Source organism: Lepeophtheirus salmonis, chromosome 12 (genome assembly GCF_016086655.4).
Source record: "Lepeophtheirus salmonis chromosome 12, UVic_Lsal_1.4, whole genome shotgun sequence".
In the NCBI taxonomy this organism is placed as follows: Eukaryota; Metazoa; Arthropoda; class Copepoda; order Siphonostomatoida; family Caligidae; genus Lepeophtheirus; species Lepeophtheirus salmonis.
Window position 1 is genome coordinate 8,059,313 of NC_052142.2, and position 18,315 is coordinate 8,077,627.

The 18,315-nt window shown below is 28.9% G+C and overlaps 2 protein-coding genes and 1 long non-coding RNA gene across 13 annotated transcripts in view; 2 read left to right on the forward strand and 1 right to left on the reverse strand.

The window, feature by feature from the left end:
• Positions 1-18,315, forward strand: part of LOC121126924 (uncharacterized) — a 113,348-nt gene that overhangs the window by 73,963 nt on the left and 21,070 nt on the right. For 6 of the 7 annotated variants that reach the window (XM_071891977.1, XM_071891982.1, XM_071891978.1 and 3 more), the window contains 4 exons: positions 856-966; positions 1,068-1,170; positions 16,202-16,318; positions 16,414-16,536. In XM_071891977.1, the coding sequence (XP_071748078.1) occupies positions 856-966; positions 1,068-1,170; positions 16,202-16,318; positions 16,414-16,536 (454 nt within the window). The remainder of the gene's footprint in view (positions 1-855; positions 967-1,067; positions 1,171-16,201; positions 16,319-16,413; positions 16,537-18,315) is intronic. The other variant, XM_071891979.1, reaches the window with a different exon arrangement.
• LOC121126926 (uncharacterized) overlaps positions 10,245-18,315 on the reverse strand; it is a 66,614-nt gene continuing 58,543 nt past the window's right edge. For 3 of the 5 annotated variants that reach the window (XR_011782450.1, XR_011782448.1, XR_011782447.1), the window contains 2 exons: positions 12,418-12,713; positions 10,245-10,569 (listed from right to left, as the gene is read on the reverse strand). The gene's annotated coding sequence lies outside the window, so the exon portion shown is untranslated. The remainder of the gene's footprint in view (positions 10,570-12,417; positions 12,714-18,315) is intronic. The other 2 variants (XM_040722300.2, XM_071891986.1) reach the window with 1 other exon arrangement.
• On the forward strand, positions 11,423-14,379 carry LOC121126940 (uncharacterized). Its single transcript, XR_005867350.2, has 2 exons — positions 11,423-12,372; positions 12,436-14,379. It is a non-coding gene; the product is annotated as an uncharacterized lncRNA (long non-coding RNA).

Genomic DNA, 18,315 nt, shown 5'->3' on the forward strand with positions numbered 1-18,315 from the left:
CAGCGTTATTTTTCTGAAAGGAACATCGGCAATCTCTATCGATGGAAAATAAAAGTAACTATATAATTTTGTAACAGACAATTTTATACCCTCAACAGTTGTCATAAATATTTAATTCCTTAGTAGTGAACTTCCTTCCATGAATAGATTCAATTTTATTAAAAAAAATCTTATTGAACATTATTGTGTGCTGATAAAAGATGGAGAGTAACCTTGATTATTTGTAGCAGTTATATAATTTTAAGTCCGTGCTGGACTCAAATTAAAATTAGGGATCGACATCGGAGTAATTCTTACCAATGTCTGTGTTTATTTTTCCCCCTCTCCTCCTCTCTTGTAACTGGTGATTGTAGCTGATCTCCTCCAACATATTTTTCAAATTGTCCGTGTTAACATGTTGATTTTTGGTTCTTTTTTTTTTTTAGCATGCCCACTATACACACGATTTTCATAAATAAATATAGTGATTTTTGTCTTTTGATATATCGTCTCTCAGAGTACAATACTTTTATGATATTTTGTTACCGTTTTGAAGATTCATGTAGTATTCCCATTTCTGCAATTGATTTACAGTAGCTATAAAAATAACAATTAAATACATTTTTCTGAGAGTTAACCATTGGTTGTTGTAATGTTTATAGAAGTTAAAATCCCCTCTTCCTTCCCATACATGGTTTCTCTCATTCATTTATGCATACATACTATAGACTAAGTTTACTATATTATTAATTTGAACATATGGATAAATCAACTTTTGATACATTTTTATATTTTAATAAGAACTATAAAAAAGAGTAATTTGAAGTTATGTTTAAAAAAACAAGAAATTTAATAAATATTATATTATATTCAAAGAATTAGATATTATCTACACCACCTCAAGTACTTCCAACCTTACTACATTAAATGAATGGACGAATATAGTTTCAACAACGTTGAATACTCCAACTCTATATGAAAAACTAAGTACGTATTATTTTAACATCGATAAATTTCTATTGAAGTAACAGTATTTTAAAAATTTAATGAGAACATTTTTGCATCAATGATTATGATTACTTTAATAGATACAACCGATGAAAAAAATTTGACTGATATTCCTATTGAGGATTCAAATACTGGAACACATGCATCTTTTCCAAGAACAACTTTGGAACCATTGAGATTTAGGTATATCTTTAATTAACTTCTTAGTTAAAACATGAATACATTAAATAAACTTTTTTCTAACCAGCCTTACAAATATTGTTGTATTTAATTAGAGATTTATGAATAAGTCGACAAAAGCCTTTGAAGTGTGAGATTTTTTCTGTTAAGTTAAGTTAATTTAAAGGTATAATTAAGAGTTGTTGATGCTTGAGTAATAATAATAATACGTAATACTACTGCTAAGTTGTTATTGTAGGTGTTAATATTATAACTACTTATAAGTTACTTATTAGTTAATAATTATTATTTAAATATCAATGTTGAACTGAGTGTAAAGTATAAAGTAATTCATAGTGATTTGGATGGATCTAAACCACGAAACATTCAGATGTATTGATCTACATCTATCCATCCTCCCCCGTTCCTAAGAGTTCATATATTTTGTTATATGGATAGATATGCAATCCTCACACCTTCTGATCCTCTTTTCGACTTTATGTTCTGTTCAATGGGTATTGCTTCTTTCTATCTCACTCTGTGGATCTCATCTCCTTTAATGGAAAAATAATTCATTTTTGCAGATGACCCTTCACATGAAGGTCCGGGATAGTGAATTGAGCTTCTCGTCATTCATTTTTTCTATTCTCAAGAATAGATAAATTTCTCTAAATCTTCTACAGAATCGTCGTATACTTCTATAATAATACAAAGGAATATCTTAAGGTAATTGAAATTATCAAACTTATTGAGTCGGGAATCCACTTCTAAACAATGTAATTGCTTGTCACTATATTGAAATAATACTATTGTCAAGATGTAGGATCTCCAAATAAATATATAATAATTATTCAATGTTTGTCATATAAGACAATTATAAGTTGTTTTGTTGATGACAATAGTTGTAATGTAACAAAATAATGATACGATTGTTTTAGTTTTGATTCAACAAATAAATTAGAACATTTTCTTATATTCCTCTGATTGGTCAGAAGGAGCTGCACTGCTTACGTATAGGTAAACGTTTAACAAAGTATTACAATTATACCATCTGACCTAGGAATTGACTTTCAATTCCACATACATTAACTTTATTTCCTTCTCTAGGAATGACCAAGTATTGAACCTACGAATATTAAACATATTCAGCAAAGTTTCGATTCCCCATTTATACGTTCTCGTTATTTCAATTTTTTATCCTCTTGAGTTCTTCGACTTTGTTTCGGAAATGGAAATGCCGTTTCATTATTGTGATTGTAATCAAACGTGTAGAGGTTTCCAAATCCTTTCTATTATTATACTTTAGTCTGAAGGTTTGCTTTAGAAAATTGTTCACGATAAAAATTTGGATATAGAAAACATGAAATAAATCATTTCAATTAATTTACTGTAGATGGAGGACAAGAACTTTCTTTGCTTCTCACTGTCTTTCATCCGATGATTATGTCTTCTTATAGAACTACTTGTTCTTATTATAAAAATAAATAATGATTTTGTAGAAGATCTAGAGCAATTTATGTGTCCTCGAACATAAATACAACGATTGATCAGGTCAGAAGTCACTATACTAGACGTAGATGTGAAGGGGCATATTCTAAAATAACCATTAATATTTGAATAATCACTATTAATTAATAATTAGCTTAATAAAGAGATATAATATTAAAAGATGTTATAAAATGTCAGCAGTAGTATTAAGTATGATTCTTATAACACAAACATCAACAGCAGACATGCTACTTTAACAATACTACTATTTATTTTTCCAAATGTTTAAAGGTGTGCTATTTGAGCGGACTTTATATTTTCCAATATTTTCATCATTGTTTTTAATAATTTTTTCACAAAAAAAGGATACTTAAAGGATTTCCATAAGTTTATAATGAGTTTGATGTACGTTATTAGCTGGTTTATCAACCTACTGAGAATTTTGTGTATCGTGTATCTATTAAGATCTCCCCATTCGATTGGGAGGATCCAGCAGTCTTCTTTAAAGTATAACAAGTACCATTTTATGTACTGGGTGTGTCCAAGTACTATACTAAATTTACTTTTGTCCTTATTGGATTCCCTACTTCAGTTTTTATCATTTAGATAATACGATCCGACTCTCCCCAGTCTTCCAAGACGTTGAAAGAGGTAGAGGTAATATAATATGAAAAGTCCAAAGAAGAACTGTTCGAGAAAATCATTGCACAGAAACATCTAATTCTATGTCCATCTATATTTTGAAGAAACTACTTGGATAAGTGCAGAACATATGAATACATTATAACGTGGTGATGCGCAAATTTGTTTGATTGAGTCCCTAAGACTTAGCTCTAGTTCTTGGTCCCCGTAGCGGAGAGTGTTTTGATAAAATTGGTTTGTTTAGCTAATCAAATTAGCGATATATTGAAAGTGAAACCTTTAAACTAAACTGGAGTGCCCCAAGATGATCAAGTATTTCGTTCAAAAGATAAAGACCTTGTACCTTTTTATCCTACACAAAAGCAGAAAGTCTGTAAGTATCATGTAATTTATGGAAAGAAAGGGAAGACCCTGGTGCATCCTTTCTAAAAAAGGCTTAGTCATCCAGTCTTCCTCTAGCTCTGCTTCACCTACAGGGAGATGGTCTCGTTCAAGCTCCCTGATCCAGAAATATTCACCCCGAAAAATCAAAATAAGAAGGTTTTTGCATCGATCTCTTACATGCCCATGATTAGGGTGGTCGTGAAACTTAGAGATTATTCTATTAAATATTGAACTCTAGTGGATACGGGATCTTTGGTTTCCATTCTATCATTGTCTTTAATATCCCGATCTTTACTTAATCTAACACCTTTAGAATTGATTCTGGTAAATGGTTTGATAACTCACTTGGCTAGGGAGAATACAACATTTATTTTAAGTCCCATCGTTACCAACGTAAAAAACGATGATTCAAGATTAATTTCTTTGTCATTATGGTGTCATCATTGACTATAAGAAGAGTACAACCACAGATGCATTCGCAAGGCTATAAATTTATTTTTTATTCGGAGGCAGGGTTGATTTTCCATAAAAAAAAAGAAAAATCACGCTCATTTCCCTGCAAAAATATATATATACATATACTTCAAAATAAAAATTCATTTATTTGGACCCCCTTGACCATATACTCACTCACTCAACTTAAAGGTATTAGAAAGTAAAATTAAAAAAAAATTGTTAATGACGATGCCCCTCAAGTCAATGATTTATGAGTCAATCGAAATATCTATCCCTTATATCTCCAGCTCAAGATCATTGAATTGTAGTAATTCAGTTGTTGTGTATTAGTATATTGATATAAGATACTTTTATCCTAAGACATCGAAAATGAGAAAACTCTCACCTTAAAAAATGAAATTTTTCTAGTCAATTTCAGACTATTTCCTTTCTGCAAATATGAGAAGGGTCTCAAAATCAGCCTATACCTCACAACTAGGTTTTGAAGCTAAGAACGAAGAAGGACAATGAAAGATGGTTGGGATTACTAAAAATTTAACGAAAGAACAGTTCCAGAAGTCTCTCCACTTCTTCATATCCACTACTTATCTTCTTGTCTCTATAGACAAAAGTGCTTCAGCATGATATAAATATGGTCAGGATACCTTTGAATGAGAATCATAGATATAAAACTTCTCTAATCAAATAATTATGCTTTTTTTCAAATTTATTCATACTAATCTAGTAGCATTAATAGTTTTATTAATATATTCCTTGGGTGTGTAGATTTCGTTTTCATATAAATGAATGACATATTGATTTTTAGTGATTCTGAAGAGCAGTACAAGGAAAACAAGGGTGAAGTGCTTGAAATTCTGTTAAAATATTACTTAAATCTTTCTCCTGATAAGTGTAAATTCTTTGAAACCTTTATTTATTTCTAAGAGTTTCTCATAACTCAAGATCATATATTGTATTCAAAGGCTAATGTGTCTGGAATAGAACAATTGGTTCTACCTCATTGCTCAAAACAAGTATAGAGGTACCTTCCTTCGATTTTCTCTATTTACTTTTATCCTTAGTTTTGGAGAACATACAAGTAAACTTCTTCCCGTCTTAATGAATGAAGAATTATCTAACCTCAACAAATCTCCAATTTAAAATCATATCTAAATTTCAAATATTTTTTAGTTTTATGTTATAACTTACTCTCTAGGTGGGAGATGTTTTTTGTATTAAAAATTCAGATTTGAGATTATCGTCTTCCAAGAATTTATTCCTTAGTGATTTGATCTAGTTGATATTCTTTGACAACTCTAACAAAAACTTTTGGAATGCACGGTACACATTCTTTGAGCCTTTGATAACTTTACAGCCCACCCCCTCAGGAAATTTTTGTCCAAGACCCTGTGTATTGTGTCGAAAATGATAACGACGCCAAAAAGTAGGATTATGTTGGAGACATATTTGTCGAGCTTCTCTAAGCATCCACCATGTCCTAAAATTGATTATTCATCAGTGATATCATCTCTTGTTTGAAGATCATTAATCATATTAGGGTTGATCAAATTTTTAAAAAGTTGTCGCGTCACTAAAGCATTATCACCAGAAAGATTCTTCTCATTCTGATTATAATAGGCAACAAATTTGTTTGCCCACGAATTGAATTCGTCCCGAGTGAACGATCTCTGAAGAGTCTCCTTTGGCTTTAATGTATCGTCAATACCAAATAAACTAACCCATGTGTGATTACTTTTACCAAAATTTTCAAGAAGATGGACTTGCCTTCTTTTTTATACTTTTATCAAGTGTTGCTCCTTCATCTGGTATTAGATTACCTTTTGTAATATGAAATTCTTCTGTCTTGAGTAATGCGTCGCGGATTTTTTTTCAGTATTTTGATTAAAAAAATCGAACTTATCGATGACCTCAATTGTAATATCCTCAGTATTTATCTACAGTATACAATCGCTTCAATTGAAGCCATAAATATATTGTCTTTTCATTGAATTGTACTTCTTTGTTTCGAGTCATTGAAATTAGTTTAAAAGTATCCATAAAATTGACAACATCACCAAGCTTGTTGTCGAAGTGATAACAGAACCTATTATCATCGTAACTCCAACCAACAACATCAAATCCATTACAAATCTAACCGGACCCACTTGATTGTTGACTGCATCATCAACTATTCCGTGGTTAATGAAATGGATTAAAATAAGGAGTCGGTATGAAGATTGATTATATAACATACATGTGTTTGTGTGATTCACTATAAGACAACTAATTCATAAGATCTTAACGTGTGAATAAAGCAATAATAAAAGAGGGAGATCCCATCATATTCTTGCCTTCATTTCATTGGTAGAAATTTCGTGTTCCCCTGTAATATTCTAACACAATTGTATTGAATATTGTAGTTTTATCAAAGTTTCTTAGACAGCCTTTCTCCTCTGACATAAATATATATTTGCGCTCAAAATATCTAAAGAGGTTTTTGAAAGTCACATCCTCCTCAAATTGTGTAACACAGGTTGGGTGTTTCCTCTTGATGTGGGGTTTGAAATTCTTTAAGATGTTGGAGTATGTCCTTATGTATACTTGGGTCACTTTTCTGTAATTACCTTATTCCTATTTGCAGATTTGAAAATGAGGAACTCCTTCAAGAATGGCAATGGATCTTGAAAGATGAGCCCCTGAACAAAAAGAACAAAAACAATGAACTACTACAGTATGAACTTTTATACAGGGAGTGCTCCCGAACATAAATATAAAAATAGGAAGAGGGAACATAAAGGTACATAACACGAAATAAACAGACTAGGAGATTCCTCCAAAATAAAAACAAAGAATATAAAGTAACGTGTCACTACGAGACAATTGCTGGTATGTCGTTATCGCTACTTTCTATTTTTGCTACGTTAAATATTAGGTAAAATAAAGATTACATTATGGCCCTTTGTTGATGTTAGAACCGCCTAGAAATAGATTCACACTCATTTTTTTTTTAAATATCTAGATAAGAAAATTTACATACATATGATAAATATGTAGTACCGATTAGCCCTTTATTTCTGAGGATAGGGTGATTTGAAGTTTTATTTGAATCTTGATTTGGATTCATTAGCCAAAAATAGATTAGTATATCTCAACAGTCTAGATTTTGGATTTGTATCTTGAAATGTTCAGGTATATTACAATTTATGAACATCTGCAAGGGGCATGTAGAATATTTCAATTTGCTGTGTTAATGTGAATATAAATACGGAAGGTAAAATAATTGTAAAACAATAATTAATTAAAATTCTTGAGCAAGAGCGCACTTCTTTTTTTTAAATATCGAGCGCATTCATATCTTATCATTTTAGAAAAGTGATAAAATAGCTCGAAATTTTGCTAATTTATATAAATTTTTATTACTTTTTCTGTTTTTACCTCTTATGAGATCATATCAAAAAATTTGAGAGAAAAGAATAATTGTTAAAGATTGGAAGAATAAACGGTTGAAGTAATTTATCAATATAAGGTAGAATCTATTTTTCTCATGCTATATATGTGACTCTCTTCTGTGTCGGTTAACGAGTTTGCCTCAAATGTAGCAAGCCACCCTAAAAAAGTCAGATATTGGTTTTCTCAGAGACCCCGCCGGCTCTTTCCTGTCTGGAGAAATCTTTATTTTTTGTTAACGAATTTTCCGGACTGAAATACGATTTTCTTATATTTTTATGCTGCAAATTGACATAAAATTTCAAAATCTCACTCAAGCATAAGTTCTAAAACTTGAGAAACCTTTATTCAAACTCAAGCTAAATATCAGGATTAACTGGATGAAAGTGCACTAAACCTCGTAAATATATGTCTCCTATGACAGTGGATGCCAAACTTTTTGTGCCCAAGGCACACGAAACGACAAATAAAATTTCCTCGTCACACCTATTTTAAATAAATCAATCATTTGGATTATTATAGTTTCTTGCAAATAATGTATAGTTGTGACAAATCATACCGCACATTTGAAATTGCAATATATTGTATTTAATTGGAATCATAAAGAGTTGTCAAATTCAAAAACACCTATTCGAGAGAAAAAAAAGAGGGCCGTTCATTTTTAGCCTTGAACTTGTTTACAGTTTTTCCGTATATTTTCTCGATAGATTCCGTATCCTGATTAGATGTTAATTAGTTTTTGTTCAGTTTTGAATTATAGAAGAAAACCGGAAGCAATTTTTTTGTGGGAATGGTGTAAATGGTAGAACATTTGGCGAAAATATTTTTGCCATAGGACAATTTACTGAACGGACATTTCGCCAAAGGATAATTTTGAACATTTGGCCGAAAAATAATTTTTAATAAATTGATATATTCGATCGTATATTTTAATTCAGTTTAAAATGATAGTACGATAAATTTGTATTGTTTATAGGATATAAACTATATTTCTTAATGATTATTATATAAACACAACACAGTAGTGCATGGCACAAATTTATGTCGAATCTTTTCAGTACTTTAAAATAAATAATAAACAAACACGTCGCCAGCTTAAAATATATTCTTGTATATAATATTATTTTAAATATCATTTTTTGGTCAAATGTCCCAAATGGTACTTCCGCAAAATGTCCGTTCGTCATAAATGTTTTTGGCCAATAGTCCACTCAAGGGTAAAAAAAATAATGTTCTCACGGCTACATGGCAACAAATCTATTAAATTTGTAGTTTTTCAATATAATGTATTTCATTAAAAAAATTTGCAGGGTAGCTGGAAGGGCTCTTAAGACTCATAGCTCTAAGAGGGTTTTTTTAGAACATCTCATTTCTTGATTTGCCTTATGGTTCTAATAACTTAAAAAATCTATGATAAATATTTTTTTTAGATCAATAGTTAAAAAAAAATTAACCACATATAATTGTAAATAATGTATAAACATTAGTTCAGAGACATTTGAATCAGATGGAAAGTGGAAGAACCCAAAATATTTTGTCACATTGTTTAAAAATGTCAAAATATTATTAGTTATCTCTTCATTGATCTTAATATTACTACCCTGGTGATATTTAATCTGTTAACAGTTAAACTGGCTTCAGACAGAAGTTGGGCCACATTTTTGCTTAGAAGTTTTTCCTGTTTTTTTAGCCTCAAGGAGGTTTTGTATTGCAAAATAATTAATTCTGATATACAGTTCTCATTCGTTAAAATTGAAAATTTTTCTTGATATTACAAAACGGGCCTCAATAGATGTTTGTGAAAATGAGCTGGTCAATTTTTTTACCAAAAGGGACGAGTACTTCTTCTATCTCGAAATTAAAAAACTGCCTTTGAAATGGACAAAAATTATCCAACAAAACAGGACATTTTTTATCTAGATCTGATAATCCTAAATGTATTAAATTTATTGTCGAACTTAAGCATAAAAACGCTCAGAATATTTAACTTCACCTATTATTACTGATTTAGGAAGGATAACTTTCCTCTACTTAATAAAATTAGTACGCGACTTATGTTATAATTATTTGGAAGTATATATTTCTACTACGTTTAACTTTTTTTTTCAATACCGTTACAAGGGTAAGGCGATTTATTTGATTTTTCTTTTGGAGGGAGATCCTACTTTGTTTGATCCAAAGCCTAATCGGAGAACACGTTTGACAATCAAGTAAACGAAACTTAACTATAAAATTAAAAGATTAGGTGATCTCATAAATATTTCTGGATAAGCCATATCATAAATCTGCCAAGGGTGGCAATTGTTCATCAAATTTTATGATGTTCATAGATATTAACTGATTCTTCTCCATGAAGAAAGTCAAAATTATGTAACTTTCATCATTCCATGCAGAAAATATTTCTTCAAAAGATCCCCAACGGGTATTAGATCTACCGGTGATGCCTACAATAGGTTGTGTTCTCAAGTACTCAAAAGAATATCAAAAGTCTGTCAAATTATTGACTATTTTTTAATTGACGATGAAGACTTTGAGTCAAACGTTCAAAGAATTCATAGATTTCTAGGAAGATGTAGATAATTTGATATAAGATTAAGTATCGGAAAATTCGAATTTGACGGATTAGGAATAATTTGGTTAGTATTCAAATTAATATAAAAATTTTACAACTCAGATGAAAATAAGGTAAAATCCGGTAGATAACACAATGCAACAGTATTTTTGCCCTCAGGCTGAAATCCACATTTATTATTCTTATCTAAACTGTAGAACACAAATATGAACATGAAAAGGTTCAATTCATGAAGGTTTGGCCTTTAAAGCCTTTTAAAAAAAATCAAATTTTTAGGGTATAACTAAGACTCAGTGCCATATTTCGACATGAAAAAACGATATATATGAAAATCAAAGTAAATAATAAATTGACAATATGAAAGGAACTCCAACACTATTAATTCAAAGTAGTTTGAAAGAAAGGCAAGGACGATGTCATCTTGGATGCGCTTTCCTGACCTCATGTATATGATCCTGAAAGAAAAGAATAAGAAGTCTACAATGAAACAAAAGATTTAATTTTATTGCCCTTAATTTAAATCGTTATAATAGAGGAGAAGGTAATTAAACTTTGTCTTGATGACTCAATCGTAGAAGTAATACAGAAATTATGAAAGGAAGACTAAGATTATCAAGCTCTTCTAAAGTCTTTCTGAATAGAAATGTAAATACACATAAGGTCATATGGAATAAGTTAATTGAAGACAATGGCTTCTTTAAGAAGAATGATGTAATAAAACCGGTATTATTATCTCCAAGAAAAAAAGAAAATATAGTATTCGTTTTTAAAAAAGATGGATTTAATATAGAAATTAGAGGTTTTTACATTTGTTTTATTAGAGAGGGGGGAAGGGATTAAAAATGTAATCAGGAAATAGAGAAAAAAATAGATCTATTCAAATAGCCAAGGAAAAAAGTCAAAGTCATCATCCAATTATAATTAAAATATTTATTTTATCACAGGCTGTATAAATTTATAGAATTTCACACGAAAGATAAAGAGATTGAGAGAATAAAGGATAGTTATATAATAATGTATAGTTATATTAATTGATAAAATAAATAATTTTATATATAGTATAATCACGTTAATACGTTTTGTAAATAATTTGTATATTATCCAATGTATGTATTAAATTTTAATTGGAGGTATTATACAGTTGCAGCAACATTCGCTAGAAGTATTTCTATTGTTGTTGAATATCGTTTAAAATTATGAAAACGCAATTATTTTATTTTATTCATATTTTATATAGAAAGAAACGTAAATGTAAAAAAATACAACAAGTAAAAGCAGTAAGAAACTTTTTCACATACTTTCATCTAGCTTTAGAGAAAAAAACGAACATTTGTCCAACATTCAAAGCCTTTTTAATTACCTTTATAACATAAACTTTACTCATGATCTTGTTCTAACTTTTTTTTAAATAGGAGATAGACATACTTTAATGGGTTCAACTTTTTATTAAAAAACAGTAATATTTTGGTTCTTCCTGCTGGAAATATATCTATAATCCAACATATGTGGCCTGACAACCCAACACCATGTCAGAATTGTTCCTTTGCAAATTGAGTCTGGATTACATTTGTATTTTTCAACCAATTTTCAATTTCTATCTACAAATTATTCTGATTAATTCTTTGCAGGTGGCCCAAATTGTATCTGAAGAATAAAAATTATTGTTACAATGAAATAATTACAAACTATAAAATTAATTGAAAGGTCATATGCAGGGCCAAATTAACCTTTGCATAAATCAAAATTAAGGTTTGAAACTATTTTTAGCATTCTTTGGTCTATCAAATCATCTCAGAAATTTGAATACAAAGTTTATAATTGATTGAAATTTGTCCATGGATGTATGTATTGATTTACATTTATCTTTTTTTAAAGACAATTTTGGAGATGTATTATTTACTTCTTTAGTTAAGTAATCAATGTAATCTATCCTTTGCTGATTTTAAAAGATTTAGAAATCATTTCAAAGTTGCAATTGCCAGAAAATTTGGAAAAACTCCAGTAAAAATGAACATAGAATTTATCCACTTTCCCCAGCATTACAATGTATGCTAAAAGGCCTATAATTATCAAATTCCTATTCTGATCTCTAAAAAATAGATGAAAAATATAAATATTATTGAAAAAAATCACTCAACACACTCTTGTATTGATTTCAGGTCGAGGAGGAAAATTATAATTCATTATTTCGTGGTATAAAAGTGATTTAGTACATTTAGATCCTTTTTTCCAATTTTCTTGTAATAAGAATAAAGAAAGTAAGAAAATATAAATATTTAAAAAAATTCAATAAATAAATTTACTTGATCCGCTTCATTAAGCATGTATTTGTGAGATGTCCGTACTCTTTCATCTTCAACTGCAAATAAATTGGTTTTATATAAATATAAGAAGTGAGTCTTTCCTCAATTATCCAAGAAACAGTGATTTGGTACATATATTTCAGATGCTTCCCTTCAATGAGGAGCTTCATCTTGTTGTCTTTCTCATCAATTCAAGAAAAACGTCCAAGAACATAAATTTTGAGATAATTTTCGAAAATTGTCGCCATTTCCCAAGACTGATTCCTACGAAATTTAACGAACCATATCTTGCTCTTCTTTGTCCACACAATTAAGTGTCACATCATAATGAAAAGATCGAATATTGAAATAGGAGGCGGAAAAAATATTGTCAGACATAATTTTTAACGTTCGGAAACTTAATTATAATAGTGTCTAATTGTATAATGAATAGATAATTATAAATTATAATAATAGTATTGTTCCTGTGGGAGTAAAGCTAGATCGAATCTACTCACTTTTTAATATATTTTAACAAATATCTGAGGCTATCAATATGACTAATTATATTCTAAAAGTCATGACGTGGCCAATTAGAGTCAAATTAAATAATGGAAGTTCCTTAATTATAACTAATATTGTTTTGTATCTTATTCTATCCCTCAAATTTGAACATAAATTCCATAACGGGACAAATATGCATATATAATAAACTATTTGGTCGTTAATATTTATTAAGTAAATAAATATAAGGGGAATTTCTCAATAACTGGACTTTTACTCAAACGTCATTTCTAGTTGACTCACCATATATTATAATATTTAAACCTCAAAAAATATCCTTTTCATAATGAAGAGATTCTGTGACTTAATATATGTCGTGTTTTAGGAATAAAAATACTTGGACAATTGAAATTTTGGAAGTAGAACATTACTATCATATTTACCAATGTTCTCCATCTTTTTTTCCTCTCCCTCAAATAAAAAACAAATATTTAAAATACCAAAACTTCTCCAATTTAAAAGGAAGAATTGGTAAGGCTTCAAGATTATTATAAAAAAAGTTATTAGCAATAAATTACCATTCCTAAGCAAATATTTACATGTACATTAAACTACTATTTTTTTTTTTTTTTTCAAAATTTGTATGCAAAAATTGTCCAAAAAAAAATGAAGAAACTTTTATAAATGATTCTTTTTTTTGAAATAGTCAGTAGAAGTCTAAATATATAATTTCATAAATTTTTACAAAACAAAAATAAGATCAACTATTTTGATTTGCTCTTTAAGAATAAACTTTCTTAGAATTTCATTTTACCTTATGTTTAATTTCTTATCTTAGGTATTTACTTTATGAGTTAGAAATTGACTGTGGAATAATAATTATAGTCATGATTATATTAATAATGATTGGTAAAAAGGATAGCTGAGTAAATCCCAAAGATTTACTAAAGAGTCTTCCTGTGTCTTACCTGCGGCAATTAATTATTTTAACGATGAACATTGCTTTTTTATTGATGCAACAATTTTACAAACCTTTTTAATTTGCCTGTTGCACCTACCATAAAAAGTTCAAAAGAAGAAGATCATCATAACAATGAAGTGCAAACGCCTCAATCAATATTACCACTCTTTTACTTATTATTTATTTTCTAAGAGTGTATCCTAATTGTTTATTTTATTTATCCTAAGAATACATTCATAATTAAATGATATCGATGAAAAATTTCTAATTAATTCGACGGTATAATGGCACAATCAGTGGGAGTCTTCAGGGATAAAGCGGTGTACCTAGCTGCAGCCGATATTAAGATAGTTCTTAGATTTCTTCCACCCATCATCCTATTTTCTGTGAGCTGTTGACCAATAAACGCTGTACAGTTATTAACACCTGCTCCAATTGACTTTTCCTAATCTGGACTCTACGTCCTGTTATACAGAATACCAAATAGTACAAACGCTTTTTAATATCGTGACTCAAAATCTACAATACACATGCAGTTAAATAATAAAAAATATTCTATAATTTTTAGAAGTGGACAGGAAACAAAAGCGTGTTTGATATCGTTATTTATTCGTCTACAGTCTTTACAATATAGAGATAAAATAATCAACCTTGTCGATATCTGAATTTGTTAGGTGAACTTCCGACCATCGTGATACCTTTCTAAGAACACATAATCCTCCTTTCCTATGTTTCAGGAAGATTTGAACTCCACATATACTTTTTAGTGATAATAATATTAACAGTAGATTTCAAAAATTCCTAATTAAATATTAGATACCAAGGAATAAGAGGAAGATGCCATCTTGCCAATATCTGCAGAGTAGTAAAATTTTCTAGAATAAAGAATCATGGTTTGTCATCCATATCATAAAATGTAAGAATGTCGTCTTTAATGGTAATAGTTTTTAGCTCTCTGTTTTTGAAGGTTCTTGCATAATGACTTTTTGTTTGCATCTATTGTGCTCATTGAATTAAAGACAGGTGATTTACTGGAGTTTTTTTTTATTCAGTTACTCAGTCCATGGAGTGTATTGCTACTGCATGGTTGCTATATTCTATACCAAACATCAAAATTATATCAACAGATAAAAAAATTAATTTCATCACATTCTAAAAAAGGTCAATTGAACACATAATATATATGTACGAGTATTTGTATTTATAAAGAATTAAAAAATTTCAGAACAAAAGATTGAATCGTGGCCATTGACATTCAGGTTTAAAAATATAGTAAGATAAAATTTGATCCACACTGTTAAATTCAAGGTTAAAATTACATTTCAATAAAATACCTTAAAATTACATTTCAATAAAATACCTTAAAATAATCTAATATAAAAAAAATCAATAAAACTTTGTACACAATTTGTTACTTTTCAAAATATGACTGTTTGTAATTTGATGTACACCAAAAAATTTTCTAAAATTGCAAAAGTAAAGGACTCCATATCTCTAGTGCTGATTATTTGATTATAAAAAATAAAAAAAGACTTGGAGTTTGCAGGTAAATATGTACATTGATAAAAGATTTAATCAAATTTTGATGTGGACGGCGGAAATATTGCCTTTTTGGGGTGCAATTTAAGATCAAACACTTTTGTTGTTCGGTATGCCATGTATTTTAGAATTACTTGGCTATTAACACATTTAAAACGATACTATACTGAATGGGTATTAGAATTGGTGATTGCAACGGCATTAAATCCTAAAAATATTGGCTTTATGAGGAAGTAGATATATAAATGCTCATTTAACTGAAAATTGCAATTTATAACTATATAACTTGAGACAATCTGTTCCCGTAGTGGAAAATGCCCCTGAAGAACAATACGAGAGGAGCAAAAAAATTATCGTATTGAAGAACACGATTGAAAGATTTTTTCGTTAAGCGTTAAATTCCCCCCTTCCCCATTCATGTTCTCCAAAAAGACCGGAAAGAACGAACGGTTAATATTTTCCACTCAATCTACAAGCCTAAATGAAGATAATTTTATTATCTCTGTATTCAAATATACTAATTAAAAAATATAATTTTACTTTAATTTAAATTTAGTTTCTTCTGACTTTTTGCACCATACATATTTTATGATCCACAAAGTCGAAAGTATAACAAATAACAAAAATATAATCCATTCATGATATTTATATGATTTAAAGGAGTATTATTTATGTGAAACTGTTGATAAATATATTTGCTCAAATTTGAATTCTATTTAATTTGAACATATAAATAAATATTTCAATATTTTTATATAATTTAATAATATGAGCATTATCTACAATTATTTATTTTTTCAGCACAGAGAATTACTCACAAATGAAAGATCCTCTAAAGATTTTATCCGAAGAAAAAAATCACTATGAAGATATTTTACCTGAAACTAATATTGGATATGACTTCAATGGTCCTTCTGTGTAAGCTAATAAATAACATCTTTTATTTTTTTGTTTTCTTTTTCTTTCTTGTAGTTATTTATATATTTAATATATTATTATTTTTATTTTTTTAGAAACGCATGTCCTGTTAAAGAGGAAGTTTTAGCCCCTTTTTGGGCAAATAATACTCGAGATCAAGTTTTGGCTCTACTTAATTTATACCCCTTTGAACAGTACATTCATATGGAAACATGCGAGTAAGACTTTTTTTAATTGATTTTTTGTCTCCAATTATCGATCAAATGAGACATTAAATAATTTGTACTGAGCAATTCCTTTTATGATATATCAATTACATATTTACAAACAGTTTTATATATTTTTTGTGTTTATTATTTAATTACTAGTTCCTTTAATCAAATTAATAGTTGGAAAATAAGTTTTTTCATATTTTGTGATTAATTTTGTAACAAATGTTAAGTGTACTCAGTAACATATCTAAATCTAAAAATTTGGATCGAAATATTTCATGAAGAATTTGAGGTGAAATGCTCTGCCTTTTAAAACGACAGATTTAAATGAGCATTTATGCACTTCCCTTTTCGTGAAGAAGACTTCCACAATTTTCCCATTGCCTATCCGGGAATATGCAGCTTCCACTCACTATGAAAGAGATTCATTATCTCTAAAAATCACGATTACGATAACTGATTACGAATCTGTAATTAGTATTAAAGAATTTTCAATTAGCATTTTTTTATTAAAAAAAATCAATGATCCATATGGAAGGATTTTTTTTTTTTTTTTGTAAAATTGTATGTTTAACTTCAAATATGTGCTAATACTTTATATGCGATCATTTAATCCTGAGAAAATTCAATATACAGATTGAAAAACAATCATATTTTAAGATTCTTGATTGAAAAAGAATAACTCCTCAAATAAAAATATAAATGTAAAGTTTAAGTGCAAATATTTAAAATTTGATTAACAAAAGAGTTGGGTTCTATGTCAGCTGGATTTTGTTTGCTTTCATTTTTATTGAGGAAAATATTAATAATAGATTCATAAAAAAAATATATTCAAATTTGGATTTAATTTTTTCCTTTTTTATAAATTGTGCATAAATATCTCGAAATATTAAAAATTCCAGCACCAAGCTCGTAAAATTTTTGCTTCAAAAAAATTAAACTCATATTTTTAAATTCTTAAAAACCAGATTTTATACGAATTAACTAATTACAGATACGTAATCAGTGGCAAAATACTACTAGAATTGAAAATGCGGGTTTTTCCTGTGTTATTTGTATATATATTATTGCTATTTTTATATTATATCATGCAACATGATTCAGTAATATGTACAACTATTACCTACAACGTTAACTCAATATCTCTGTTATGAAACTTGTACATAATCTTAACTATTTAAGAATAATCTTATTTCCTGTCATTCGTATCGATACTAGATTGGATGAAAGGGCTAGTATTATGCACCTATTACCAATGTTCCTTTTGGTGAATAGAGTGAATAAAAATCAATTGGGAGGAATCATAGTTTCTATTAAAAGAAATCTCCCATTCCGAAAGAAAAGACCATATACGCTAAATGTTATTATGGATTATTGATAATAACTTCCTATGTGAGAGGACAACACTTTTCAGTGGAAATGGGTTAAACCCTGACTCAAAACGCTGGTTATCCAAGATGGTATACCTCACCTTTAAATAATGAGTGTCTCATTGTTGGTAATTTAAAGATTACGTTTATAAACAGAATATGCTGGGATATAAAGGCCTAATAACAAAAATAATTTCAAAAACTTAGAGAAAGTTATTGATAACCTTAACTTTTAGGCAAAGTTGAGAATTCTGTAGAGAAAAATGCGTGCAAGGAGAAGGGGGAGAGAAATACTTATGGCATCATTGTTTTAAATACTGATGTGATTATCAACTGACTGTTTTATTATAATTTTTGAGGGTTTAACGAAAGTATTTGTTAGCAAAATGTTTAATGAAGATATACTACTTATAAT